Source organism: Brachyistius frenatus, unplaced genomic scaffold, assembly GCF_029030835.1.
Source record: "Brachyistius frenatus isolate BFR_SWC_R1_liver_20210118 unplaced genomic scaffold, ASM2903083v1 Contig_20, whole genome shotgun sequence".
NCBI lineage: Eukaryota > Metazoa > Chordata > Actinopteri > Embiotocidae > Brachyistius > Brachyistius frenatus.
Genome location: NW_027210619.1, coordinates 858,267 through 874,000, shown reverse-complemented (window position 1 = coordinate 874,000; position 15,734 = coordinate 858,267). Strand labels below are relative to the sequence as shown.

Sequence of the window (15,734 nt, the reverse complement as noted above, 5' to 3'; positions counted from 1 at the left end):
CACACTAATTGCTTTGTTCAGGTTCTGTCTGGAGTAAATATGGCTTGAGCTGCTGATCATTAGCTTTTTCAACGGTATAATAATTATCGAGACGTGACATATGAGCTTGATGGAAAAATAACATACTGTACAAAAGAAAAATTGTTAAATAAAGTAACTTCAATGTCCATTAAAGGCCTGCTGAGGTTGCACATTTGTCTAATTTGTTCTGCAGCATATTGTGGCTTGATGCTGCTGGATTTATTAGTTGTTTTTTGTTGTTGTTGTTGTTGTTGTTTTTAATAAATGAATAAGAATAGCTGCCAAACGATGATTTCAGCTCAGCTATTTTGATTCTGGCGGATTCCTGAAGTAAAAGCACTTGAAGGTCGAGCAAGTCCTATTTAAAATATCTGAGCTCAAGAACGAGTTTCGAAGGAGCACTTGAAGGCCACATGCGTTTAATCACATCACACACAGATTCACTCGTGCGTTGTGAGAAACACATACTCATTTCTACCCCTCTGAAGAGCACTTAATAATCACAATAATCTCACATTATAAGCACCGTGCTCCTTTCACACACACACACACACACACACACACACACACACACACACACACACACACACACACACACACACACACACACACACACACACACACACACACACACACACACACGCTGGTAAAAAAAACAAAAAACAGAAATCAGTTCATTGGGAGTTAACTTCTTGACATGCATGTTTAATTTCTCCTCAAGTAGCCTTCATAAAGTTACATGATCTAATTTCATAATGTCTGGCATCATCACATTTGGTGGGAAAAAATAAAACCAAAGACACCACACCATTTGTGTCATGGCTGCACCATTTGATCAGTTAATGTCTTGTCATTGATGTCATTTTATAAATATTCATTAAAAATACAATCAAAATTCAGCTTGAAATGAGTTTGCTATGATTGACGGGCGCATTGTGAAACTGCTGCTCATAATAGCATAAGATATGTTACTATTAAGATTGACAACCATGAATGTCAAAACTGTAATTATATGTTGTATTTAAAATGGGTTTCCTGCCTACTAAACGGGTTTCTTAGTTTTATTTCAACAGACATTTGTGCTTTTTGTTATTTTACAGAAGCAATAATAGTTACGCTAATACCCTTTGACTTGTAGATCTGTGCTTTGCTGTCTGACGGACAGAGGTGCATTTATGGACTGTGAAAGCTGAGAACAATATTTCAAACATAAGCTGCAATAATTTTAGTCAGCTTTGGTTCATAATAAGAGGGATTCCTCTGATCATGTTCTCTGCACAGACAGAGCAGGAACAGTCAAGACATGAGCCGAAGGGCCTTTCACTGTACTCCAATGGCCACTCTGCAGTATTCCCAGCTGTACAGCACATGCAGATCGCATAGCAACAAAGGTCTACGTCTGGCCGTTGTCTGTTACTATTGCTTCAATGCCCCTTACACATGCATATATGCGCGTGCACGTGCGCTCACGTGCAACACCCTCACCAACACCTCATCCTGCTCCCTCTATCCCATACGCACAGATATATTTTCCACCTCACACGGGCTGCACCTACACCCCCCCCCCCGCTTCCCCTGCTTCACCGCCCCCCCCCCCCTCACCACCATATTTCCATAACATTCATGGGTCGTCCATTCCCTCTGCCCCCTCCCCCCATGTGCACACAGCTCACCGCCCACTCTGCCACCCCCACTTCCCTGCCTGACAACACCACCGCCCGCCATCCCATAATATTCATGCACACGCTCCACACACATTCATGCACAGAGGCACATTCAGTTCTTTGTTGGCAGAGATGCCTGAGCAATGTGAGCGTGCTCATGTACAGCAGTCATGTTTCTGCCTGATATGATTATTAAATCTACGCTTGCCCCGCCGAGGCAGGTAGCCCTCAAGTGCAGAGAAGTACAAAGCAAAGGACGGAGTGGGCAAAAGGTGGCGGGTCATATTTCTGTCTCTTGATGACCTTGGAGCGGGAATATGTTCATGAAGTCCAGAGTCACCCTGAGGCAACCATCTCTGAATGACGCCAATCCTCCAATCCCATGGCAAGCTTCAGCCGATAAAGGAAGATCAGAGTTGTCCCACCTCACGGCAGAGTCTCTCAAGTCTGCTGCTGCCTCCCACTGTAACAGAGGGAATGCAAGTCATCTCTACATATATGTCATGCTGAAGCTTTAACAAGCATCTCTTTAGGCCCTGCAGCCTGGCTACAGTCAATCAGTGCTGGACCATTTCAGCATGATAAAATGTCCACAAAATGGGGGAGAGATAAAGATAAAAAAAAAAAAAAAAAAAAAAAACGAGGGCAAGTTATTTACGAGAAAGGGGTGAAGGGATGAGCATAACAGAGGCGCCGGACATGACAGTGGCCAGCTCATCACCATGGCGTTGCTGTGGGAGACAGCAGAAGACGTCACTTGGAGAAACAGTGGACACAAAGGAGGAATACAACATGAGGAAGACTAAAAAAGGACGGAAGGGCTCAGAAGAAACCTGTCTGTGTAGATACAGACAGAGGAAGGTGTGTGTGAGAGATGGGGTGACCACATACTCAGGACCTGGGTGTCAGAGGGTCAGGTAGATGGGCCACCAAATCTTGGACTGGCACTGCGACAGAGTATACAAATGTTTGGTTTGAGTTTTGCGCAGACTGATTCAACAAATGGGACTTCTTCATACTTTATCGGTCTTTCAAAAATATGTCTTTTAAGTTAAATGTGCATCTTAATCAAGCACTGATATACATAAAATAAATACTCAGAATTAAACCATGACATGTTTATGACCAGAATCTAATATTGGTTCAAAAAAAAAATGCTGCAGAAATGTAAAATGTCCTAAAAAGTAAAAAGTTGTGATAAAATCAAACTCCACTGACTAGCAAGGTAAAGTTTTCTGGTCACACAGCTACAGGTTTAGCTTTAAAGCTAACGCGAATTCACTTTTCCCCACCTGTCCCATGTAATTGGAAAATCATTTTTGACATCTTCCTGACTGAGTTTATTAAATCTGGTAAATAAGGCACACTGAAAAACTAGCTCGCTGAATGCTAACCAGCCTAGTTTAGCAGAATAGCTACATTGGCATCAAGGTTAACACTGTGGTGGAATTTATGTGATTTGATGCAACTAAAATGCATTCACACATATTATATTTATATTATATACAGATGGTTTAAACCTATACCTCTGTGCTCTTTGCTATATTCATTTTGGTTCAAAGGCAAAAGCTGGAACAGTTTCTCAATATACCTTCCTTTTTGAGGGAAGTGGGATACTCAGACGTGTATATAAAAAGTATATAAAATTTGGGTTTTATCATCTTTATATCTTCGGTTTGACTATAGGTAGCCCTAAAATGTATTTCTCAGTAAAAAAAAACAACAACATTCAAAAACCAGCAATAAAATTAAAGTGAAAAATAAAGTTGCCATCTTTCTTTAAAAAAAAATCCTGGTTGTGTCATATCCAATGTGGAGTAAAACTGAAATAAATCTTACAAGTAGGCCCTCATCTAGAAAAACAAATGTACAAAAACTGAACGTCGAGCTGCAACACTTCTCCTAAGATAAAACTGCAAACTATTATAAAGTGTCAGGATTGTATGGGATTTTCCTTATTACTTTACTATGATTGGCCATACAAACTGAAAAAAAGGGGGAGAGCAGCATCAGTCACAACAATTAGTGAAATATTGTTTGAGTATTTTAGACTCTTTTAAAATTTAAAATGTTCATGAGGTCATTCAATTTCTTTCTCAAATTTATTTGTTATTCTTTACTGCTTTTTCCCAATCCCCAATGTAACGCTCATCCGATCTCTCCTTATGCCCTCCCTTCTCTCCTCTCTTGTGATTTATTTGCCTCAGTTCCAATATTTGTCGGCGCTGTGTTTTCTTCCCCTTGTCCAAATGTCACCCCTTCTTCTAAGACAATATAGGGAGTGGGAGAGAAGGAGACCGAGAGGGCAAATGTGGGGGACATAGAGGAAGAGGAGGGGGGGTGACTCGTAAAATGAGCAACAAAGTTTGGGAAAATTAAACATTAGGTAAGACACTTTCTCACATATATATATATATATATATATGGAAACAGAAGTGCTGTGTCAGTTATTGATGAGAGGATTTTGCGGGACATTTGACAGATCAATATTGCAGCTGAAAAATGTATTTAAAGAAAGCAAAAACGCTTCAGTTTCCATGAGGTGTTTCAAGCACACACATAAACGTGCAAACAATAAGAGCATATGATCCTCACAATCACATTTATGATGGTTATTTAGAAGAGTTCAGTCCATCTATCTCCAATCCAGGCTCAGATTTTAGGTCTCATGCCAAACAAACAAAATACTTACACTCTTCATACTTACTTAGAACAACTATTATCCTTTTCCAAAGCCTCCTCCTCCCTCCGTCGGCATCAATCCACACCCTGGATCACGCCTGTTCTCTCTCACCCACCCTCACTCTCTACCTCCTTTATAACCCATCACTCCCATCTCACCGCTCTCACTCATTCTCGCTTTTTCAACCTGAATTGGACACGTTTTTTTTCCTGGGACAGAGCCGAGTACAAGATGACACAATGCTGCTGTTTTTTGTAGAAAGTGACTCTTATTAGCAATGCTGGATTTTAAGTTTTGGTTTTTGTGGGGGCAAATTGTATTAATTTGTGGTTGAAATTGGACATATGGACTTATTTTTGTGTACAAAGGAGGAGTTTTGTTTGCAGTTTGTAAAACATTCCTGTGAGTATGCTTTGGCTGTCACTGGCAGCACTAGAGAAGAAACTGATGAACAACTTTGCTAATTGAAATTTTGGTTTGAAATTAGACTCTGGCTATCCCAGAACTATGAACTGGTAAGAAACATTACTTTTGCAAACTGAACGACGTTTCTAGATAATAATACATTCTTCGACAGAATTATGTGTGCTTTTTTCTATTACCAACGTTAGTAAATGTTTTGTCTCATATTTCTCAACTTTAAAAGCCCCGACAGCAGCAATTCACACAAACGTTAATATTTAAATATTAATAGGAAATACATTTTTTACTGGAACATCATTAAAAATGTTTTGTGGAAAAGGATTATTAATGATTCTAGCAATGTATTTGTGAATAATCTGTTAATTTGTGATTGCCACAGATATGTGGGGATCATCCCCAGAATCTGGACCAGAAACATAAACCCACAGGACAACAAACACCCAGACAGACGGATAGGTCACTTCAACTGTGGAGACGGGCAGCGTGCTGTCCAAAGATCCAGCCTGACGCACGGAGACGGACAGACAGACAGACAGTCTGATGCCAACTGTCTCCACTGTCAATCTCACGGCACCACTCCTCCTCCTGTTGCTATGGGCAACCCACCCCACCATGGCAACCAACTGGCTGTAAGTCTAGTGTGCAAGGGAGGAAGAGAAAGAGGGAGTTGTTTGTCATGCTATAACTTTTAAAAGATGGTGACATGTCTCTAAATCTCTTTCAGTCGCTCCCCTCTCTTTCTTTGTCTCACTCCTGGTGACCTTTTCTCTTTTCTTTCTCCTTGCCTTCACTGTGCCCTCTCTGTCTTCTTTGCAGGGTTGTCTCCTTGTTTCCGTCCTCACTAAAATTCTGCCCAGTCGTTACCTCTTCATCCTTTTTGTAGCCTATTCTCCGAGCTCTTCTTCTTTAACCCCCACCCTAATTATGCATCCTCCATTTTTGCCCCACAAACCTGCTGTGAATCACTACAACACTCCCCATTTTTGTGTCCCAGCTCCCTGGCGAGGCTGCCTCGCTCCAGGCCCGTGTCTGGTGCTGCCCCATGTGCACGGCTGAGGGGTCTGACCCCAGGGCAGGTGGGGGTGTGCAGAGCACGGGGGGAGGTCATGGAGTCCGTACGCAAGGCAGCAGAGATGGTCATAGAAGAGGTAAGACCAGAGAATATCAAATTTGAGTGTCATGATCATCAGACATCATTATGTGATTATTTGTATCTTTGTATCTTGTTAGTGCCGTTGTAAGTGTCTGTTAGAGCTGATACATTTTACATAAAAGCACCATTTCTCTGTTATGCATGTCACTGTCCAACTCAGTGCCAGCACCAGTTCAGGAATCGCCGCTGGAACTGTTCCACCACCCCACGTGGGATCAATGTATTTGGCAGAGTGATGAACCAAGGTATACTAATTATAGACATTATATAATGTCTGTAGAGAGTCCTTTTAAATGAAAAAAATGCTCATAATCTTTGATCCCATCTTCTTAAACATGAATATTTTCTAGTTCCTTTAGTCCTCCATGATAAAAAACAGAATATATTTTGCTTGTGGACTGTTGGTCCAGAAAAAAGCCTTTTAGGCTGCACCTTCGTCTTTGGGAAAGATTCGTCGATATTTTCATATTTTCACACAATCAATGAAATCATCGACAGATCAATTGATAATGAATTGGTGATGATTGGTGCAGCTCTTAAAAAATCCATACACCGAGCAACATTAACATTAATTACAAAATAATAATTCCTTTGTTCGTGCCTCTGTTGTGGTTTCAGGCACTCGTGAGGCGGCCTTCGTGCATGCTTTGTCCTCAGCAGCCGTTGCAGTGGCTGTGACACGAGCGTGCACCCGCGGGGAGCTGGAGAGGTGTGGGTGTGACAGGAAGGTCAGGGGGGTCAGCCCTGAGGGTGAGCTTGGACTCTGTTCCATGAAAATATAACCAGTAAATCTACTGTGTGCTACACAGAGCATAAAATGGCTGCTACAATACAGTTTGTTGATTGAAATGTTCAATTGTGTTGTAGAAATATAAGCAGGTTTCTACCCCATCAGCTGTCACAAAGTACACACCTGTGCCGTGACATTACTGACTCTGATTTGTACGTTGGGAGCTGCTTCTGCCTTACATGATCCAGAGTGGATTTAATTTAACATCCATCCTTTTCAACCTTAATAAAAAAATGTTTCCAGAGTGCAACAATGCACATTATGATAATCCATGCTGTGTCCTACTGCAGGTTTCCAGTGGTCAGGCTGCAGTGACAACCTGTCCTACGGTGTGGCTTTCTCCCAAACATTTGTGGATGAACCCGAACGAGCCAAAGGGCTGTCAGCTGGGCGACTGCTTATGAACCTCCATAACAATGAGGCCGGTCGAAAGGTTGGCGACCTCAACGAGATCTCATTATTTTCAACTCTGTACTCTGCACAATTGCTTGACAATCCTTCTGTCTTTCACAATCCTCTCATCCTCAGGCCATCCTTCACAACATGCAGGTGGAGTGCAAGTGTCATGGCGTCTCTGGCTCCTGCGAGCTGAGGACCTGCTGGAAGGTCATGCCTCCATTCAGGCGTGTCGGTGTCGTCCTCAAGGAACGCTTTGATGGAGCCACAGAGGTACCACAACGCATCTTCTGCTTGTTTCATTTTCCCTTGTTCAGCAGGTGAAGTTGTGTAAACTGAACCAGATACTGACATAAACACTACAACCTGCTCTGAAACCTTTAAGTACCTTAAAACTGGCTTTTAATATCATCGTCCTCCTAGGTCCGCCTGACTCGTATAGGATCCAGGACCGCCCTGCTCCCCCGTGACCCCCAGGTCAAACCCCCTGCTGCCAGAGACCTTGTCTATCTTGCGCCCTCCCCAGATTTCTGTCATCTCGACCCTGACAACGGTATCCCTGGGACTGCTGGTAGGAGGTGTAATGGTAAGATCAGCAAGGCCATGTCACAGGAAAACAACATTAACAATAATAAATTCACAAGTTTGTAAATTATGTTTCCATCTTTTGAAACAAACCCAGGAACCTCTCGGCTGGCACCAGATGGCTGTGAGCTGGTGTGTTGCGGCCCGGGGTACAGAGCGGGTAGGGCTGAAGTGGTGCAGCGCTGCTCCTGCAAGTTTTCCTGGTGCTGCTCCGTCCGTTGCCAGCAGTGCAAGAACACAGTCACTATTCACACCTGCAGAGTTTAAAATGGCCTTAACAAGACCGGGCCCAAGGAGCAGAGCGACCCAAACAAACCACCAGACAAACACTGCTGAACACAAGACGGATTAAGCACAACACAGACAAGAGCAGTTTTTCAGTTACACGTTTAGCGCCAAATTATATTAATTACTGTCTAAAAGCAGTGAAGTTACAGTTTGATTTGAATATTCTGCTGTAAAAGCTGCAAAATTAGACCAAATGTAAAAACAAAGAACAATGTTAACACATCAACGACAAGCTGCAAACAAAAGTCCTCTTCTCTTTAAACTGACACAGAAATTCAAAATACTGAGACAGACAAGTGGACACACATGCACACGTAATGGTTAATCCCATTGAACTGACAATGCTTTTAAAGGCTGAACTTAACCAGAACTAACAATGAAACATTGCAACATGTTTTTTTTTTTTAATGCAAACTATTGTCATTGTGTCATAGACTAGCAGGTCTTTGAAAACTTACTGTATTTATGTTCTTCTTTTTGATTCTGGTTTATTTATTTGTATATCAGAGTCTTTGCTTCACTCCGGCAGCAACATCTTAAAAGAGCAAGAATAACTTGTACTTACATCAGTGTCTGTATTGTGTTTAGTCCCTCACCATCATGTGAAATTCTTCTGTATGTTCGTGCACAAGCAGTGCGTTTCAAGAGATCTAATAAATACAGTAGTTTTATCCAAAATACCAAAATCTTTTGTTTCTTGAGGTTCTTATTTTATAGTCCTTAGATACTCTAACACTGTAAACTCCCTGACTAATGCGCAGAGGTTAGTAGCAGAGTTAAAGGGCCCCTATGAGAGTTTTGTGACCACTGATGTTGCTGTGTAGTTCTGCTTCAGTGAGCTGGTCCGTTTAAAAAAAGTGTGGCACCCGTTTGGCTTTGAACTCCTGTCATGTTATTGGATTCACAATGGAAAGTTTAAATAAGAAAGGAACAAAATCTATCCCTTCCTGGTCAAAACCCACAATGCAACTTGACTGGTGACACTTTATTATGTTAGTTGCAGCGAGGGATGGGTTTTGATTTTCAAATTTTGCCTGGTATAGTACGTCATTACTTTTGCCAGATAGTGGCGGTAATGCAAGCTGTTTGCCGACAGCCATTGAACAAAAAAAGAACACGTTACTACCAGGCACCGATAAAACATACGTGTTGCTGTCAGATTAGATGCTAAGACACAAACAGGAGAAAGATGTAAAGACCACTACAACAATCAAAACTTTCATGTGGAGCTCCTTCGAATAAATTCGTGGAAATGAGGTGCAGTGCAAACTCTGCTAGATAAATCTAGCACGTCACAGAGTATCGAGTAGACGATCTGTCTCCAGATCAACATTATCAGTGAGTAGCTTTGTAACCAGATGAAGTAAACATGATGACAGACGTGCAGAGCAAAGACGGCACTCCTCTCAGAGATGATCGATAAAGACATGTTTCTTATCAGCTGTCAAAGGTGAGGGTTTTCTTTCGATGGCATTTGTTGAGGCCCGGTTTCTAATAATAAACTAGTATAATGATAATAGTCAACTAGTTCCCAACAAATATCAAATAGTCTTTTTGCTTGAAATGCCCATCCCTCATAGCGGCTAATGTAGCCTCTAGTCTGAAGCGGAGATGAAGAGTGGAATAGAGAAATGTGTAAAACCACTCCACAGCCCCAGATTCTTTTTTTTTTTTTTTATATTTTTAAACTCTTCAGACCCAATGGATGCTCCTTTAAGAGACCTGATTTGAGACCCAAATAACAGAAACTCCACACAACATCTTTGTTGCGGTTAACTAAAACCCTCGCCCTAATAATTTGCTGTGCGTGCAGCATTCTCGCTCAAACATACAAAACAATGGTTACTTTTCATTTTCATTAAACCATTTTATTAAAAATATCCTGTGATTACAAACACCCAGAAATGTACTTGAAAAATTATCATCCAATCTCTATTGAGATTAAGATCTATTAAAAATATTACAATTTAATTTGTTATATTATTAATCACTCTACGTTTGTAGTCTAGAAATAATAATAATACAAAAAAAACTCAGATTTCAAACTGAAAACAAAATTGAAAAAAAAAAGCTAAAATTTCCCAAAACAGCGTCACATAATTCATACAATATACACAAAAAAAAGAGAATAAAATAGAAATTCAAAAGTCACCTGGAGAACTGAAATTGGTGAAAATGCATTTGGCCTCCCAAAAAGTCACTGTGAGTTAGAAAGAAGAACTGTTACAGACAGCTACAATTGTTTGGAGTGACGATAAAGCTTTCATTTTTTTAATCCAGAGGAATCAGAAAAGAAAACAGAGTACCACTTAACATTAAGGTCCTCTTTAAATGTGCCAATGTTAAACGTAGCTAAAATGTTTCCTCTTTTGTATTTCCCCATACTGGATTTAAAAGACAAAGCATGCCATAATAAGTAAGACACAGGAGGAGGCCAAAGGCACATTTATAAATGAATATTTGTTTTTTGTTTTTAAATGGAGCAACAGTGACAGGCAGGGGGGGGCCCGCCCCACCTGAATATTTATAGAAAGAACACTGCAATTTCTAAAAGCTTTCAGAAAATGAGATAAGTGACACTTACTGCATTTATTGCACCCTCAGCCTCTTTCAATGTTTATTTTGAAGGCACAACCAGTGTGAATGTGTATTAGAATCCACCTCAATGGCACTGTACCTCCCTCCTCTTTTGGTTTTGTCCTTTTTTTAAAAAAAATAGCCATCGATCTTTCTGACGTTTCTGAATCACCCCTTGTATTTCTTACACCGTTACGTCTGAGTTTCGTCGCTCTTCTATAGAAGAACACACTTCCTCTTGGTTTTGGTCTCAGGAGGCTCCAAGGCTGCCAGTATGGCCTCGTCAAACACGTTCTTAAGTCCTCGCTGGTTGAAGAAGAAGAAGAGAGAAAGCAAGCGTGAGAGGAGGAAATATAGCTACCTACTTTAGGTTAGGTTAGGTTAGGTTAGGTAGTTACGTTATTAATCCCCGAGGGGAAATTTTTTAAATTTTAGCAATCTTGAGGGCCTCAGTTTTAGAACTGTGGTGAAAATTTGCCACCTACCTGTGTGAGTGCAGAGCACTCCACATATTTTACAGCCCGGAGCTCACGAGCCAGCTTCTCCCCACTCTCTGGGTGTAAGGGGCGCTGTTTGTTCTTTGCCAGCTTCTCGATCGTGTTGCTGTCTTCCCGCAGGTCCACCTGTGTCCCCACCAACAGGAAGGGTGTGCTTGGGCAGTGGTGGGAAATCTCAGGAACCCACTGCAAACAAAAGAAGATATAAAGATTGGATTTTCTTCCTGGATACTGGTAGGCGATTCCGATATTAGGAATTAAGATATATAATGTAAACAGGATATTTTATATTTTAACGATAAACTTCACTGTCCAAGGTGACATCAGTGAATTGAAACAGTGAATTAACTGGGAATGTAATAATTATAAAGTACTATAATTTTTTTTAAAAAAAACATCCAAGAGAACCATTTCGAAATTACCCCAAGCATTATGTTCTGTAAAAAGTTTTCATATTGAACATTTACTCCAATACCTATATATCTGTGATGAGCTAATATCGGCTAACTGATCAATTATCCGGGTTCTACCATGCACTGAACAAAATGTGACTGTATCAAAAACGGTTAAGTACTTATTCTTTCATCAAAAGGCTGATAAAAAAATATCTTTTATAATTGGTCCCGTAGTCTCAAAAGATTTGACACAATTCTCCGCCTGTTTTATATCTTTACAGCTAAAACAATGTGAGGATTCATCAAGCGACAGAAAAATGAGTCAGTAACTATTTTGATAATCTATTAATCGTTACTTTTAGAACAAAAGCCACACTTTGTCAAGTGATAGTGAACTGATAATGAATTAAGAAGATAATGGTTTGATTAGTCTATATGTGTCAAACAAATTCAGTAAGAACAATATTTGATAACTGACCTTCTCTTTGACGTTCTCAAACGACGAGGGGGAGACGACAGAGAAACATACGAGGAACACGTCTGTTTGCGGGTAGCTGAGAGGACGCAGCCTGTCATAATCCTCCTGACCTGCAAGCAGCAATCGCAACACAAACGCAACAAGGACATTTTTCTATTAGTTTGAGAGGAGTGACGGAAATGTGAAAGAAAATGAGGGACTTTCAAAGAAATGTACCTGCTGTGTCAAAAAGACCAAGTGTGTAAGGCTCTCCTCCGATCATCACCGTCACTGCATAATTGTCAAAAACCTTTGAACACATACAAATAAGACGAATAAACACAAAAACCAAAAGGTAGTGTCTGACTGCAGGAAGAAATGATGAAGGAAAAGAGCCTTTATTGCGTCGTCTTACCGTAGGCACATATTCTGAGGGGAACTTGTTGGTTGTGTAGGAGATCAGTAAGCAGGTCTTTCCGACTGCACCGTCTCCTACCACTACACATTTTATAGTCTGCATCTACACAGAAAAACAGAAAATAGGAAACATTACACGAGTGTCTGCACAATCAGTACGCCAGACAGTGAGAGAGGAAGTACTACACTCTTCTCTCTCCCGGGTTCATACAATGCCTGGCTTCATACACAGCAAGTGAAACCACATGAACTGTGACTGACAGAGAAATATGATGTTTGTAACGATAACATTTGGGGCTGCAATTACAGAATATTTTCCTTACTGATTAAGCTGCAGAAATGTTTAAGATTAATCAATTATTTGTTTGCAAATGTCAAAAAGTGTTTAAAATCTATTTACAATAGATATATATATATATATATACAATCTGCTTTATTTGTATATCCTGCGGTCATAAACAACATAAATGACCCAAAAAAAGCAGTCAACTCTCACATTTGAGACGCTAAACCAGCAAATATTTTTTGGGTGAAATGTGAAAGAAACAATTAATCAATTATCAAAATAGTCGATGATTATTCTTTCAGTCGGCTAACTGATTAATTGATTTATCATTGCAGCTCTAATTACATTTTGTACTGAAGTGTTGACATTTTTTGCTATTTTATAAATATTTGTCTGCTACATTTCATCGGGAAATATTGTACTTTTTCTTCCACTATATATATTTGACAAAAATAGTGAGCTATAGTGCAAATTTGACCACTGTGTGTGTGTGTTATTATAATGTAATTATTAAAAACTTAGCTTTGTTAAGACAGCCACAACATTAAATGTTACTTACATGTTAGGTATTTTCTAATCCATTTAATTTATTAAAAATGTCTATTTACTTGAATATATTTTGTATGTTTTTATGTACATAACATTATGAGCTTGTAATCTGTTGGCAATTTATTAGGTACACCTAGCTCAAACTAATGCAGTCTAGCAGCCCTGCAACCAGTCCTTCTTTAATTAAAATTATAATGTCCTGTTCTCGTTAAAAGAGTTTTGGAAGGTGTTAAATCAACTTTACTGTCATTTTAAGAGAAGTCGATTTTAGATCTGTTGAAATGTATTGCATTATGTTTCTGTTATTACGTCTACCCTCAAAATTACCCCCCACCAAAGAGGTTATATATTCTGTTTGTTTGTCAGAAGGATTACAGAAAAATTACAGGCCCGATTTTAATGTAACTCGGTGGAAGGATGTAGCATGGGCTAAAGAAGAACCTATTAGATGTTGGAGCAGATCAACCAACTATTTTTCACTTTAAACATTGTGAGATAGGGCATTTGGCATACTAAATACCTTACATCTGAAAATCCAGACGACAGTAGTAAAAGTTCAATAATGACAAAACATATAATGGTCAATAGTCAAAAAGTACAATGGCTTCTTATGAAAATCCACAGTCACGGGTCACAGTAATCCTCTGGGATACACATGTATTTGCTCAAACTTAATATAGTGGGCAGTCTATATAGGGCACTCGGGACCAGTTTAATTGGGGGAAACCGGTAACAGCTAAGATGAGAAGCTTCAGGGAGGCACAAATCTAACAGTTTTTTAAATGTGTGGTCTTTGAGTGCCCTTCTAGTTATACATGGCATGGACACAATAATAGAAACAACTGTCAGTATAAGTCTGAGTGCTTTTGAAGATTATATTAAAGAAGAACCTGAAAGATAGTTAAAGCGTTGACTTGTATGTCAGACTGTAATCAAATTCTTAATTAATGCTTTATTGCAAGCAGTTGTGCTTCTAAGACCAACCAATTATTTGATTATAATATAGTATGTAAAACAATAAAGATTATCTGCTACAGCAGTGTAATTTGACTGATACGGTTCTTAAAAGAAAGAAAGAAAGAAAGAAAGAAAGAAAGAAAGAAAGAAAGAAAGAAAGAAAAAAAGCCAAAATACAGAAACAAGACGATTGAAAAACTGCAACTTAACAATTAGCCGACCACGTGCACATAGTTTTAAAGGTATTTTAACATGATGTCAATAGTTTCATTTTGTGGTATTTGGGGAGGTTAGTAAAGATCACACTGAAAACTGTGTATGATATCGGTCACATCAGTCGTGCTAGACTTGTTATTACATGTGCGAACAAACTATTATTAATGGCACCGAATCACTTCCGCATCGGTTGCATACCAAGCATGGTGAAGAAAAAGAGGGCCTTTTAGCCCAATGTAACTCAGAAGAAGACACTGGTTGACACTTCCGCTAAATAATCGGATAAACTGTTATCTTAAACGTGCTGAAACTTTGAGCGCCAACACCTTCACATTATGAAGTTATAACCAGCATAAAACAAGCAGTTAAAAGTTGAGCCTGACTGGAGTTTTTAAGTGAATTAACTCAGGTCTATAAGATAAGAACATGGTAGTCTAATGTCAAATGAATGTCTGGTTAGTAAACCAGTTACAGCCAAATCTATAACGACAAAGAAGACCATGGTCGCACATTCAGAGGTGATGAGTGACAATCAAGACAACTTCATTAACGAGACTGATGTTAGCCGGGAGTGAACTGAGCTTGATAGACAGGAAACCTTTCACTTTTAACTCAAGGGTTTCACCTCTGTTAAATCTTTATATTACTATGGAAACTTTCTTACACATGTCCCATAGGGCAATTAACCTTAAATAGTTGTTTCGGTATGTTTTCTCTAACGCTACTCACCGCTTTTTCTTCCGACAGGTTAGGCGTTGGTTACATCCGGGTTTGACGGTAGAGTTACGTTGTGCGCAGCCGCAGAACAGACGAGCCTCAGCGCAATCTGTGGAACAGAAACACTGCCACCTGCTGGACAGAAGACATCTATCTGTCTATCGATCTATCTATCTATCTATCTATCTATCTATCTATCTATCTATCTATCTATCTATCTATCTATCTATCTATCTATCTATCTATCTATCTATCTATCTATCTATCTATCTATCTATCTATCTATCTATCTATCTGTCTGCCTGCCTCTGTCTGTCTGTCTGTCTGTCTGTCTATCTATCTATCTGTCTGTCTGTCTGTCTGTCTGTCTGTCTGTCTGTCTACCTACCTACCTACCTACCTACCTACCTACCTACCTACCTGTCTGTCTGTCTGTCTATCTGTCTGTCTGTCTATCTATCTATCTATCTATCTATCTATCTATCTATCTATCTATCTATCTATCTATCTATCTGTCTGTCTGTCTGTCTGTCTGTCTGTCTGTCTGTCTGTCTATCTATCTATCTATCTGTCTGTCTGTCTGTCTGTCTGTCTGTCTGTCTGTCTGTCTGTCTGTCTGTCTGTCTGTCTGTCTGTCTGTCTGTCTGTCTGTCTGTCTATCTA

General features: G+C 39.8%; 2 protein-coding genes across 3 annotated transcripts; one reads left to right on the top strand and one right to left on the bottom strand.

The window, feature by feature from the left end:
• The first annotated feature begins 4,559 nt into the window (after positions 1-4,559).
• Positions 4,560-8,671, top strand: wnt4b (wingless-type MMTV integration site family, member 4b). 2 transcript variants are annotated; one of them, XM_069695511.1, is made up of 9 exons: positions 4,560-4,770; positions 5,171-5,420; positions 5,786-5,939; positions 6,105-6,189; positions 6,563-6,694; positions 7,025-7,167; positions 7,263-7,403; positions 7,554-7,716; positions 7,813-8,671. In XM_069695511.1, the coding sequence occupies exons 2-9, from the start codon at positions 5,332-5,334 to the stop codon at positions 7,980-7,982; spliced, it is 1,077 nt and encodes a 358-aa protein (XP_069551612.1). In that variant the 5' UTR covers positions 4,560-4,770; positions 5,171-5,331; the 3' UTR covers positions 7,983-8,671. The 2 variants fall into 2 exon arrangements, with proteins under 2 accessions (XP_069551612.1, XP_069551613.1); XM_069695512.1 differs by having other exon boundaries at positions 4,560-4,883.
• Positions 8,672-9,849: 1,178 nt separating this feature from the next.
• Positions 9,850-15,154, bottom strand: cdc42l (cell division cycle 42, like). Its single transcript, XM_069695649.1, has 6 exons — positions 15,084-15,154; positions 12,345-12,449; positions 12,167-12,239; positions 11,951-12,060; positions 11,066-11,263; positions 9,850-10,886 (listed from the first exon to the last, which is right to left on the bottom strand). Exons 2-6 carry the CDS (start codon positions 12,447-12,449, stop codon positions 10,797-10,799), a joined length of 576 nt encoding a protein of 191 aa, XP_069551750.1. The 5' UTR covers positions 15,084-15,154; the 3' UTR covers positions 9,850-10,796.
• Positions 15,155-15,734: the final 580 nt, after the last annotated feature.

Coding starts and splice junctions, on each gene's coding strand:
- wnt4b (XM_069695511.1), top strand. CDS start 5,332: ATGCCAACTGTCTCCACTGTCAATCTCACGGCACCACTCCTCCTCCTG. Junction 5,421..5,785: donor ACCATGGCAACCAACTGGCT/GTAAGTCTAGTG, acceptor TTTGTGTCCCAG/CTCCCTGGCGAGGCTGCCTC. Junction 7,404..7,553: donor GCTTTGATGGAGCCACAGAG/GTACCACAACGC, acceptor TCGTCCTCCTAG/GTCCGCCTGACTCGTATAGG.
- cdc42l (XM_069695649.1), bottom strand. CDS start 12,449: ATGCAGACTATAAAATGTGTAGTGGTAGGAGACGGTGCAGTCGGAAAG. Junction 12,240..12,344: donor CCTCAGAATATGTGCCTACG/GTAAGACGACGC, acceptor ATGTGTTCAAAG/GTTTTTGACAATTATGCAGT. Junction 10,887..11,065: donor AGTGCTCTGCACTCACACAG/GTAGGTGGCAAA, acceptor TTCTTCAACCAG/CGAGGACTTAAGAACGTGTT.